General features: G+C 43.5%; 1 protein-coding gene across 2 annotated transcripts in view; it reads right to left on the reverse strand.

Moving 5' to 3' along the window:
* The window catches only part of PCYT1B (phosphate cytidylyltransferase 1B, choline), a 1,420,495-nt gene extending 1,419,013 nt beyond the window's left edge, over positions 1-1,482 (reverse strand). For both annotated transcript variants that reach the window (XM_086934513.1, XM_086934514.1), the window contains exon 1: positions 1,121-1,482. In XM_086934513.1, the coding sequence (XP_086790639.1) occupies positions 1,121-1,237 (117 nt within the window). In that variant the 5' untranslated portion in view covers positions 1,238-1,482. The remainder of the gene's footprint in view (positions 1-1,120) is intronic.
* Positions 1,483-13,631: the final 12,149 nt, after the last annotated feature.

The raw sequence follows: 13,631 nt of genomic DNA on the forward strand, positions 1-13,631 counted from the left end.
CTCTGGTCTCATCAGCAATTCCTCAATCTAAGTCCTCCAGACAGTGCTGCAGCTGCATCTTTGGTCCTGTCAGTAATTCCTCATTCTAAGTCCTCTAGGCAATGATACAGCTGTGTCTCTGTTCAAACATCCTCAAAACTCAAACCAAAACACATAGGTTATTTACAATGTCAATAGCTCTAACTAAAAAATGTGTGACCTATTGCATTGTAAGTGCTTGTTTATTTGGTGCTGCGGGGTTAGGGGATGGGCTAAGAATGGAAAACACTGAAAGTAAAAGATGCTGCTCTAGGTTGCCTAATTGAAACCATGGAGTTCAAAAGATGAGGTAAGAATGACATCACTTTCACATGCAACAAATTAGCTTACTATACCACCCAATCGGTGATTCAGGTAGGCTGTGGCAAAAAAGGTTATCTCAAGGAATCAATAAATACATTTATATGATCAAAACCGGAGCGCTTTCGTTCAGTATGTTAAACATTCCAGTGTGTGGAGCAATTTACTAGCAAATTGTTCATTGTGAAATTCCATAGCTCAATTCAGTGAAAATATTACAACAGTGCATGCCATGGACACATGCAGCAGCTTCGTCATTCACTGAGCATTCTGCTCACACGCCACTTCCCCTTTAACTCTGTCGCTCCCTGCCTCTCGTCATACTTCTTACTCCTTTTCTCTTGTTTCATTGAATCTCTAAATCTCTAGGTGTTTCAATACCTCATGTTACCCATCGTCATCTTCCCAGTGTACTCCGCTCTCTACATGTAGCCTGCCTAATTTTTTTGTGTTGTTTGTGCGGATTGACTAGTCGTCATTGGTGGGGATAATTTCAGATGAAACAATTCACTTACTCTCGTGCACCGAATTACCACTGCCACCCAGGCAGCGCCCTCAATAAAACCCGAAATCCGAGCTGTCTTCCTTCCCAAGACAAAACATATTGTCATACATTGTGATAGCTTCTCCGACTCCGCGGCAGACAGCGTGTGTGCAGCTGATACGGATTAAGCAAATGTAAATTATTTACAACATGAACCGTGACAAGCACGGCATAGCAGCTGTTCTACGATCAATGTCATACCCGTGAAACAAACAACCCCCTTTGGTCTGTACTTACCAGCCGAGGCCGGGGACATGTATGCTCTATTTCCTCCATGGCTTCTGTAAGAAGATCATAAGAGAGGGATTTGGCGAAGCCTGTCTCTGACTCAGCAACAGTGTTGAGCACTGGCATGGCCAGTAAAACCTTCTTAAGGCTGTGCTTGCGCTCGCCGTTACTGCGCTCACAACCAGGGAAATAAATATTTTCTTTGTCGTTATTATTTTTTCAGTTTCGTCCTTTCCCCAGAGTAGTAACAACGTCTCTTTCTGGTGGATGCTGAGGCGCAGGGCCTGGGTTAATCACTATAACAACAAGCCGGCAAGAGAGCAGCTGGTACAGAAGGGAGCTGCCATTTGCATCATGCTCTCTGGTTGGCTACTGTCAGCCTGTAGCCACTCGGCATCAGTACAGCGTGCACGGTATGGCCAGGAGGCTGCACAGAGCATCCCGACCTACAGTTGGGTCTCCTTTGCTTGAGCAGTGCAATATTTTTTATATTTTTAAAATATGTAACTTTTGCGAGGAAAACCACTTCAGAAAAAATATCCGAATAGTTTCCTTTCAAAGAGTCATGGAGTTTTTTTAAGGCCGATCATACCAACAGAGATGTAGCACTTTTAAAAGTTTTTATTTGTGAATTATTAGAGGCCATCACATTTTACCTGCGGCAATAATGTATGTGTTTTAACCCCTGTGGAAATGGGAATTCTGTGTGGGTTAAGAGGGAAAAATCAATCCCACATCGCAATTTCCCATTCCATGGGAGTTTACTAATATACAGTACTGGTACAGATTTACTTACAGTAACCGTAACATCGCGTACAATACCGTGAAATTTGTAATCAGGCATTCTGAATGATGTCAAAATAAGTCATAAAATCCAAGAAGGAATCAGTTAAAGGAACGTTCTGGAATGCTTATTGTTGCTGATTGTTAAACAGTTAATGTCACTTAGCCATTTAAAACCAACGGTAAAGCCTAAAGCGTCCCTTTTTAAATAGTTTATGTCAGCCCTTAGTCAGACCTACTGAGCCCTAAAGACAGGGTGCAATATATATCAAAAAGATGGACGTGTTTTATTAACTTTCCATGACCTGATAGTAAAAACCCTGCATTGTCGTTTTTACTGTGAAAATGCTAGCAGCTCCAATGTCAAATATAGAGCTGCAAGCTGACAACTCAGCAGTGCTAACTTCTGAATGAGACTACTAAATATGATACTTCAAGGTCATTATGTTAAACACAACTTCTTGCACATGTCGACATTAATGTAATGTTTGTACAAATGTCAGCTTTGGAAAACTGCCACGTTGTTGCCCAATGTTTCCAGTAGCATTTTATGGTTGCACACAAGCTATGATCTTCAAAACAGCCTTCTCCCCTCCCAGGGATAAGTGTGAACATCTCTCAGGAAGGAATACAAAGGATCTGCCACAAGTTGAGGTCTGGCTTCCTCCTGGCAAGATGGCCACTTTGTGTTTAAGCCCAAAAGTCAAGCTTCAAAGGGGATGCTGCCTCTGAAGGGAAAATGGTAGTCACACATCTGAAGGGCTGCTCTTTTGTTTTAGCAGACTGGCTGGCCGACTCTGGGTTTGCTGAAGGCATGTAACCCCCCTAGTAGCTACAACTTTGGGATGGGCTCGTGAGCTCCACACACCAAGTGAGGGGTTCTGCAATGTTGGAAATGGGCCAAATACTGGTCTAGCTAGATGCCACACTTCGCAGGAACTTGTCATTAGGAGGGAGAGGACCCAGTAGCCCATTGGCTAGCTTGTCGCCACATCCCAGAGGGCAAGAAATGGGCATAAAAATTACACACCTGGCACCTAGACCTCAGATCATGTCTGGACCGTAGAGAGGACCGAAGGACTGCCCTACTGTCTCTGGACCCAGCCAAGGGAGGCTGCACCAAAGACTGGACTGCACCTGCTGTATCGTGGGCTAGCAAGGAAAGGACTGTGCTTGTGGTGTTCCGCAGGAGAAAAGTCATCCCTCTGCCCCAGACAGAGATGGTGACTCCAAGAGTCAATTGGCTGACTCCCTGTTAAGGGCCATGAAAGCTGAGAAGCCTGCTCCTTAGAGAGCCCAACGGCAAAAAGCCTTATCACCACTGGACGCCGAGGTGGAGCCTGGGAGCCCGAGTCCCAACACTTGAAAGTTGCACCCAAGTTTGCTGGAGCCAGGAAAGTCTTCGAGTGCAGCTTGGACACCCATCTCAGAAGTTACTGCAAGTTAAAGGGAACCACTTGTTTCGCTGTAACTGGATACTGCTTTTTCATGCGTTAACTGTTTAACTGGACCTTAGTGGTCCCTGTGAGTGGCATAAGAGTTCCATTATAGCCATTTTCAAGTTACTTGCTGAGGCTACCCCTAAACCGCGAGTCGTTGTAGATTACGATTTATTGCTCTAATGAAAAGCTGTGGTTTATTGTTTCTTTAAAAAATCACATCTCTGGAACCCTCCAGGGTATTTTTGTTGTTGAGGTGTCTATTTATAGATAAAAGGACAAAACTTTTTTCATACATTGGTTTCACAATGTTATTGTGTTGCTTTTTTTTCTTCTTATTCAACTGTTTTGGTACTTCCTAATGCATACATTTGGGGGCATATTTACAAGCCCCATTCGCCACTGGAGCGTCACTTTTTTGACGCTTCGGGTGTGTAGCAGCATTCCCCATATGTACAAGGTGCGAAGCCATTTAACATGGCTTAACACCACACTGTATATATACCCCTTTCTGCAGCAGTCCTCTGCGAGAAAGGGGCATGCAATGTGTCTTGCAGTGGACATTCCACCGCAACACCCATTGTGCTTTGATGCTGCCCCAGATTTACAAGTCTGAGGCAGTGCCAAAGACGAATGCCAAGGAATGCCTGGTCTTAACATTGCGATCGAAGTAGAAATTATTAATTTCTCCTAGTTTTTTTGCTCTTTCTATGTGTGCTGCATTCTGCAGCACACATAAAAAGAGCAAATTGCCCTTTTGATTGTTTGTGTGCAGTAAAGTGTCCCTTCCTGCACATAAACATTCACCCCTGCAGCGCTGGCACACTTGCAATATGGCGGCAGGGTGCATGCACTGCCACTAGGCAGCTATTTTTGCGCCAGCGGAAACACCGGGGTGCGCTATATTTTTGTGAAATCTGTGCGCTTAAAAAATGTTAGGTCACTGCCTTACCAAATTTGGCGTAGCACTGCACACCAGCATTTTTTGTAAATATGCCCCATGGTCCTTTCATACAGCCTGACTGCTCTGAGCACAGCTACCCAGGACTAAGCTAAGGTTTTACAAATGAACTTGACTGGACCTGATATGGAATTGCGCCTTTATTACACAGTAAGGTCACACAATCACACCATACAATAGAAATAATTCCCACATCATAATTGCCCATTCCATGGGATTTTGCTCATACTTGCACAGTACTGGTGCATATTTACCTCACAGTAATAGAAAAACAGCATGCAATACTGTGAAACTTGTCATCATGACTGGTGAATGATGTCACAATCAGTCTCAAAATCCAAGAAGGCAACGCTCAAAGGAACATATTGGAATTCTTATTGTTGCTCTTTGTTAGTGATACAGGACTGAGTAGAGAGACTTGTGATGTGGAGATTGGAATGCTGAAGGTGGAATGTAGTGAGGTCATTCGAGTTCTCTGGCTTCTCGAGTCAGTTACTCCTGTGTCACTTTCAGAATGGACGTACTATGCCTAATAAACATCTACTGTACCCTAATTACTTCTAGTCTGGCTTTTTCACAACATAACTGGCAAAGATCTGGGATACTTCTGTACTGCTTCAAGGTAGCCATCGTGGGGGCCAGGGAGTAATCATGTGTACACTGAAGCAAGGAGCAAAGAGAAGGCCAACAATATAATTCACTCGTAGGTGAATAATTAAGGTGAGACTTTACTTCGATTGAAAGGCTACTGGTAGAGTGTGGCCCACGGACAGAAGGTTCAAAACGGCACTGTTAGACCTGGCGCCATTGGCGTGGGTCTCCCTTCCATTTGTTTGCTGTTGCCTCCAGTGTTTTTGCTATGTTTTTGCTGGTCTAGATGATTTGGGAACTTTGCCACTGCTATTCAGTGCCAAAGTGCAAGTGCTCCTAATTGTAAATTGTTGTAATGGATTAGTGACTCCATGATTGGCTTATTTGATTTACTTGTCAGACCCTAGTACAGTGCACGTGTGCTCAGGGCCTGTAAATCAAATACTGCTGGTGGGCTTGCAGCACTGGTTGTACCACCCACAGAAGAAGCTTGTCAAATGTGGCTCAGGCCTGCCATTGCAGAGCCTGTGTGCAGCCTGGGGCTGCCATGTCAACTTGGCAAGTGCACACGCTTGCCAGTCCCTAAACCTTCTCTTTTTTACATGTTAGTCACCCCTAAGGTAGGCCCAAGGTACCCCTATGGGCAGGGTGCATTGTATGTGAAAGGTAGGACATTCCCTGATGTGTGTGGCATGTCCTGATAGTGAATTACAGCCAATTTCGTTTTTCACTATTGCAGGGCTACCTGTTCCCCTAGGCCAGAATGGGCAGTTTGATTATAACATCTTATAATCCTAACTGACTCAGGGAACTAGATAGAAATTTGTGTTTAGTATGCCTGAACTCAGAATGTTAAAATACATCTTTTAGTGAAGGTAGTTTTTACATTCTGTGTTTGAAAATACCACTTTTAGAAAGTCGGTATTTTCTTGCCTAACCATCCAGCCTGCATCTGCTAAGTTTGTGTATTCCATGTCTGGTTTGTGAGTGACAGGGGGCTGGAGAGGGCCTTGGGATCTATGGAGCATGGACGCTAGATACTATCGAATCTCCAAACGCTGGCAGTTTATATAGCTAATTCAATATGATTTAAAACAAATAGATCGCACTACTGAACAATTCTCCTCAACATTGCCAGGCATTCCTCGTTTGATGCCTGTAGGAGAGTAGGGTCTGCTATCCTATGGTCACCCCAATTTTTGCTTTTTGCTTCACTGGTTTTCGACTTAATGTGGCTGTGGGCCTGCTAATCAGACCCAAAGCCTGCTGTTCTCTCTCTAAATTCACAGACATGTACTATAGGTACATAACCAAATTGGTACTGGACACCTTGTCAGCCCCTATACAGTGCACTATAGGTGCCAAGGGCATAGGTGCATCCAAGGCCTACCACGGGCTGCAGCATAGCTTTTACCACCCCTGGCTGGTTCTTAAATTGCCACAACTGGCTGATCACTCAGCTGGGGCAAGTTGGTGTAATCACCTCATGCTTAGATATAGTATACCTATATCTAAACCTATATCTGGACACATATAAACCTATAAGTCACTCCTATGGCAGGCCTTATCAATCCTGGAGGCAGAGTGCGTGGTTTAACGTGAGATGGTGCTCGAGAATGAGCTGAGCCTGTCTGCAGCTGTCTGGAACAACTCCCTTAGCTGTTCCGGGATAATGCCATACCATATACTCTTAAGTGCATTATAATCCATTGCGGTTATGTGCTAACTTTGGTTTGGCTTTATCAAAACATGTCGTGTAAGGTGTCATATGATTTGGAATACTATCCCCTCGACAGTCCTGTTGACGGGGATAGCATTCCACCCTTCTAGAGGGAGAAGACATGTTACTTTACTGAAACGCGGTTAATTCTAACCAGAGCCTCAGCATCACAAAATGGATGCTGCTGCCACCGACACAAGTCTGACCTCCTGCTGCTGACCGAAAATTGGCAGAGGAGGCCTGGACAAAGGGTTTCCTGGCACAGGGAGGTGCTACACCTCCCCAGACAGGAGATAGTGTATTGGGGCAGGGAGGGCTGAATGAAATCAGACAGTGCCTGGGGCGCACAAGGCTTCCCCTTGCATAATCCAGTCAAACCGGTTCTGGGGCACACCAGCCCCAGTCCCAGCGTGACCCTGGACAAAGGGAAAGGGGTGTAACCACCCCCTTCCTGGGTCCCACCCATAGGAGGGACCTAGCAGGTAATCCTGCCCCCTAGATTGGTATAAGAATGGGAGCAGTGCCAAAGCACTCAGATTATCCTGACTGAAACTTATGAAACAAAACTCTGGACCCTTCGACATCCTACTCGACATAGAAGACTGAAGAATCTCCCTTGTGGTCAAGGAGTGACCACCCTGTGCAAACAGGCACCATCCAGCACCTCGACGTTTGCTTTGTTGCAGTTCCTGCCAAAACTCGAGCAACAGAGTTCAACAAGACCAAGCGTGCCTACCTTCTAACAGCCCGATCCACAGTCCCTGCAAAGCTGAGACCCATGGAGGTGACCGAAAGCGTGGGGCCCGCCATCTTGGAAAGACCACGAGACGCTGACCGTGCAGCCCATGAGTGACCCTTAAAGCTGTGCATTCGGGTTTGGGAAGCCTCAGCCCTGAGCCTCTCTTGCTTCGAAGCTCACCCCTCTACACTCACCGAGTGCTGCGTGGGGCCCTTCTGCATCTTTTGGCTAATCGCGTTGGCCCGGTCACTTGCCCGTTGGCTTGTGGCCCCTGTGCCAATGAACTTTGAAATCTAACTTGTGAGTCTGGTTGCTCAAGACTAGCCCTCGCTCCCCTGAAAAGGAGCACCCCCTCTGACCTCCCTGGTCCGAGTATTAAGCGATCTTCGAATCCTGCGTGGGTTGCGCTTGCCAAGACTTGTTTGCTCCGATCCCGAAGCCAACACCGCCGACAGCGAGAACCTGCATGGGACAGCTCGTGATCCACTCCTGGATGCCCTCGGTGCCCCAGAGTCCACGTGGCAGCGGAGACAAGCTTCCCATCAATGACCTGATTGTGCCCGACATTGCCTGGTTCCTTCCTGGTTCCACCCTGGTCACTACTGAGTGACCCAGACTCTGTCTCCTCTGCTTTCAGATGATCTTTAGCTTCGAACCACCCTTGGATCACACCGGACACTTCTCTTCTCGACGTCTGCAGCATCTTCAGCTCCAAGCACCATCAACCTGTGTGACGAAACCTGACACTACTTCGCACCTTTGCACCCGCTTCCTGTGGGTGAGTTAACTCAGCAACGCTGATGTTCCCACACTGGTACACACCTCTGGTCTATGTGTCTAAAGTTTCATCCCTCTGGGTTAAGCGGAAGTCTCCTTAAACAGTAACTTTATAACTTTTACGCACCATTGACTTTGCATTGGTGCATGCCTGTGCTTTAAGCGCTGCACCCGAATCCCGCGGGCTTTTCCCGACTTCAGCATTGCTAGTCCCGACTGCTCCCAGCGATTCCCTAGGCCCTAGGCCTAACCACTGTTCGATTGGTATCTCTTATACCACTTTCTTAATATATGGTTTGCGTGGCCCCTGGGCCTCATCCATAATTGTGCATCTTTCATATGTTTAACTGTGCTTTTGTTTAAACGCTTGTGCCTCTGCACTCATAAAGAATACAGAGGATTATTCTAGTAATAAATACATATATTTTTAAAATATATAACTTGTGTGGTGTCCTTTCATTTGATATTACAGGATTGTGATTGGTAAAACAGCTTGCTTAACACGACCTCTTGAGTTAAGCCTTTAAGGCTGCTTAGTCCATGCTACCCTTAGGATAGCTTGTCTATAAGGTTGACTTACAACCATCACCATAAGGGATTGTTTGGACTGATACAAGGTGCCCCCAGAATTGGAGACATCATATATCAGGCCAACTTTTCACATTGGTGAGCAGCGGTGCGGATTTGAGCTTGCTGTTGTTTTACCATTGCAATCTTTTTATCAAATTGAAAGATCACATTAAGTACCTTAGGTACATATAAACAAAGCTTAGCATATTTAAGTTCTACTGAACTTAGTAGTTGTAGATCAAAGGGCTTAGCACACCCTGCCTACAACTCACTAGCAAGGTACAGTAGGAAAACACTTACCCCTAGATGCATCATTGTAACATTTTGCGATTTCTTAATTGCGAAAATTAAGGAATCGCAATTAAGAAATCGCAAAATGCTATGCATCAAAAAATCGCAACTTATTTTGCGATTCGGTAATTTTCCTTAATTGCGATTCACAATTTGCGAATTGCAATTAAGGAAAACCCTTCCCATTGATTCCTATGGGCCAAAAGGCCCATAGGAATCAATGGAAAGGCATTCACATTTTGCAAATTTCAAATTGCGATTCGCAAAATGTGAATGCAATTTCAAGGGTGCAGGGGGGGTTCAAAGAACCCCTCCCTGCACCCCTGAAATTGAACTGTAAGTGCAATTTACACACACACATGGCCCAAGGACATGTGTGGGTGTAAATTAAAACTTTCAAATATGCAACTAGTGCATGTTTAAAAGTGTTCTATAAATTAGCATGAAGTTCAACTTCATGCTAATTTATCCCTTCCAAATTGCGAATTCGCAATTCTAAAGTAATCATGCATTGCATTTAAGAAATCGCAAAATTGCGATTTCTTAAATGCAATCGCAATTTCAGAAATCGCAACAAAATTGCGATTTCTAAAATTGCGAAAATACCAAAATGCTTGATGCATCCCAAAAACTGGATTTGCATTCGCAAACGGCCGAATTTTGCGATTCGCACCGTTTGCGAATGCAAAAACCCTTGATGCATCTAGGCATTAGTGTAGGTAAGTGCACCACTTACACCTCACTAGCAGTCATGGCTGGCACAGAGGGAGCTTCCAGCTCTTCACCTGTGATGGTTGACCTTACCAAGGCACCTTCCAGCTATGACAACCTCAGCCACAGAGACTTGAGTGCCTTGTTCACTTCAAGGGGGCTGAAAAAGGGTCACAACCCTACCATTCCCATCCTGGTAGCCATCCTGGAGAAGGATGATTTAGATAAGGCGAGTGCAGCTCCCTTAGATACAGGAGATGGAGTGAACCCCCCTGAGATTGAGAACACCCCAGACTTAGAGGAGGAGCCTGAATCAGAAGAGGAAGAGGCTGATCAGGATCAGAGGGGTATCCAGGTTCATGTGGGGAGGCTTAGCCAAGCCAACTTGACCTACTTGGAAATGGAGAGGGCCAGCACCTCCCCGGAGTACAAAATAGAACTGTTCCAGGCAATAGAAGGGTGAGAACTCCCTCAAGGGATTCTCACATTTCTAGTGCCTCAAGAGAGTCTCAAAGGGGAATGACCTCCCCCCAGAGAAGAGGGCATAAGGTCAGGATGAGGGCTGTCCAACTCCAGATAGAGAGGGAAGAGATAGCCTTGGCCCAAGCTAAACTTGCTTTAGCAAGGGAACGGAAATTAAGTGGCTTAGATGCCACTGGTGGCAGCAATATCATTCCTAGAGAGAAAGACAGGGCCTATGATAATAGAAACCTGACAAAGATTGTAGCTCCCTACAAGGAAGGGGATGACATCCACAAATGGATGACTGCTCTGGAGAGAGCCTGCGTGGTACAGCAGGTTCCTCAAGAACAGTGGGCTGCAATTTTATGGTACTCCTTTTCTGAGAAAGGGGGGGATAGGCTCCTCACAGTTAGACCTGAGGATGCCAAAAACTACTCTGTCCTGAAGAGAGCTCTTATTGAAGGGTTTGGCCTAACCACTGAGCAATACAGGTTGTTGTTCAGAGATACCCAAAAAGCTCAGACTCAGGACTGGACTGATTTTGTTGATTGTGCCACTAAGGCTCTGGAGGGTTGGCTGCAGGGAAGTAAAGTCTCAGACTATACAGGATTGTACAATCCTATAACGAGAGAGCAGATCCTTAATAACTGTCAGAACCAGCTGTTGCATCATACCTTATTGACTCTGATCTGACCTCTCCCCAAGAATTGGGAAAGAAGGTGGACAAATGGGTCAGAACAAGGATTAAGCAGAAACCCCAGAACCATGGTGGTGACCGGAAGAAAACAGACCAGAAGGGTGGGGATAAGAAAGATAAAGAAAAAGACCAGAAGTCTTCTTCAGGCCCACAAAATTCTAATAAGGAGGGTGGTTCCCAAAATGGTAACAAGAAGAAGAAGAATGATGGCCCAAAGAAACCTTGGTGTAATACTTGTAAGTCCACTTCACACTGGGGGAGTGAATGCACCAAGAAAAATCCAGTTCCAACCACTGCAGCTCCTAAAGCATCTGCACCCCCTAGTTCAGTCAGCAGTGGTGGTACACAACCTAAGGGTATAGTAGGGTTAACCCTGGGTACTGAGATGTAGTCTGGCCTAGTCAGAATCCCTACTCAGGCAGTTCTGCTCTATGATGTGGACATAACCATGCCCACTACTATGAGTCCCAGTAACTTGGGCAAGTATAGGCAGACACCTTTAATTAATGAGAAACTGGCTCAGGCCTACAGGGACACATGTGCCAGTGTCACTATGGTGACACCTAACTTTGTGGGGTACAGAGCAGGAATATCGCCGCAAAAATATCGCCTAACATAAATATCGCCGCAAAAATATCTACAGGAAGAAATATCGATGACAAAAATATCGTCTGACCAAAATATCGACAGACAGGTAAGTAATATCGTTAACATTAATATAGTTGTAATAAATATCGTTTACAAAAACATAGTTTACAATAATATCGTTTTTTAAATAATTATAAGTAATGTAGTGTTTTTAATGATTATTTGTAGTCAAAGTAGTATTTTTAGTAGTATATTATTATTTAATAATGTATTTTCAGTTGAATTTAGTATTAATAGTTCCGTAGCGGGTTGTGGGTTTATAGAGGAGTAGGGTGGGAAGTAATTTAAATATAATGAAATAATACATTAATTAATGTTTTAAATGAATATAAATAGTGTAATAAATAATAGTTAATTAATTTCAATTAGTTAATTGAATAATAATTATGTAATTAATTATGTTAATTTTTTAATTATTTTTAGGTGTGTGTACAGGATTTTTTTAGTGAAAATGTTTTTGGGTAAAGGGGTATTTTTAGGGTTCAGGGTCAGTTTTCAGTTTTTGGGTAAAGGGGTATTTTTAGGGTTCAGGGTCAGTTTTCAGTTTTTGGGTAAAGGGGTATTTTTAGGGTTCAGGGTCAGTTTTCAGTTTTTGGGTAAAGGGGTATTTTTAGGGTTCAGGGTCAGTTTTCAGTTTTTGGGTAAAGGGGTATTTTTAGGGTTCAGGGTCAGTTTTCAGTTTTTGGGTATAGGGGTATTTTTAGGGTTCAGCGTCAGTTTTCAGTTTTTGGGTAAAGGGGTATTTTTAGGGTTCAGGGTCAGTTTTCAGTTTTTGGGTAAAGGGGTATTTTTAGGGTTCAGGGTCAGTTTTCAGTTTTTGGGTAAAGGGGTATTTTTAGGGTTCAGGGTCAGTTTTTAGTTTTTGGGTAAAGGGGTATTTTTAGGGTTCAGGGTCAGTTTTCAGTTTTTGGGTAAAGGGGTATTTTTAGGGTTCAGGGTCAGTTTTTAGTTTTTGGGTAAAGGGGTATTTTTTGGGTTCAGGGTCAGTTTTCAGTTTTTGGGTAAAGGGGTTTTTAAATATAATGAAATAATAGATTAATTAATGTTTTAAATAAATATAAATAGTGTAATAAATAATAGTTAATTAATTTTAATTAGTTAATTGAATAATAATTATGTCATTAATTATGTTAATTTTTTAATTATTTTTAGGTGTGTGTACAGGATTTTTTTAGTGAAAATGTTTTTGGGTAAAGGGGTATTTTTAGGGTTCAGGGTCAGTTTTGGGTTTTTGGGCAAAGGGGTATTTTAATTATATATATGTATTATTGTTGTTATATAAAGTAATGTGTAAAATTAATTTATATGTCCACATTTATTAAGTTTATAATTAAAAAGTGTAGTAAATTTGTTTGAAATAGTTAAAAAATAAAAGTAATGTAATGTATTTTGTTAATAGTACTTATATTTATTTATTATTTAATGTAATTTTAATTATTTTAAAAAGTCGATATTTTTTACATCTATATTAATTACAACGATATTTTGGAGTCGATATTTATGTACTTACCTGTTTAAGTATAGGGTGTCGATATTTTTGTAAACGATATTTTTGCAACAATATTTATGTCAGCTATATTTTTGTTATCGATATTTTAACACCCTACCCTTTGTGGACCCTGGACAAATTGTACTAGGTGAGAATTACCTAGTGACCAATGCAAGCAACACCACCACTACACATAGTGTGGCTGTTGTTAACTTCTCCTGGGGAGGGCTAACTGGCCTCAAGAAAGTTGTTGTGAGTGCAGACCTGCCAGTAGACTGTCTGTTGGGCAATGATCTAGAGAACTCAGTTTGGTCAGAAGTAGAGTACAGGACTCATGCAGAAATGCTAGGGATATCAGCACATGTCCTTGCTGTAACCAGAACTCAGGCAAATAAGTGCCTACCTGAACCTGTGGTGGATCCTGAAACTATAGACCAACTACAATCCAAGAAGAAGAGCAAAAGGATTAAGGCTGTGCCTTCCCACTTGCCCCAGGTCGAGGATCAGACTTCACAGGAGGCTGATTCTGCAGTCCAAGAGGAGACTGTCTCTGAGGAACTTGAACCTGATCAGGTTGAGTTTCTGGGGACAGGGGGACCCTCAAGGGCAGACCTGAGGCAGGCCCAATTAGATTGCCCTTCC

This window comes from Lissotriton vulgaris, chromosome 8 (genome assembly GCF_964263255.1).
Source record: "Lissotriton vulgaris chromosome 8, aLisVul1.2, whole genome shotgun sequence".
Lineage (NCBI taxonomy): Eukaryota > Metazoa > Chordata > Amphibia > Caudata > Salamandridae > Lissotriton > Lissotriton vulgaris.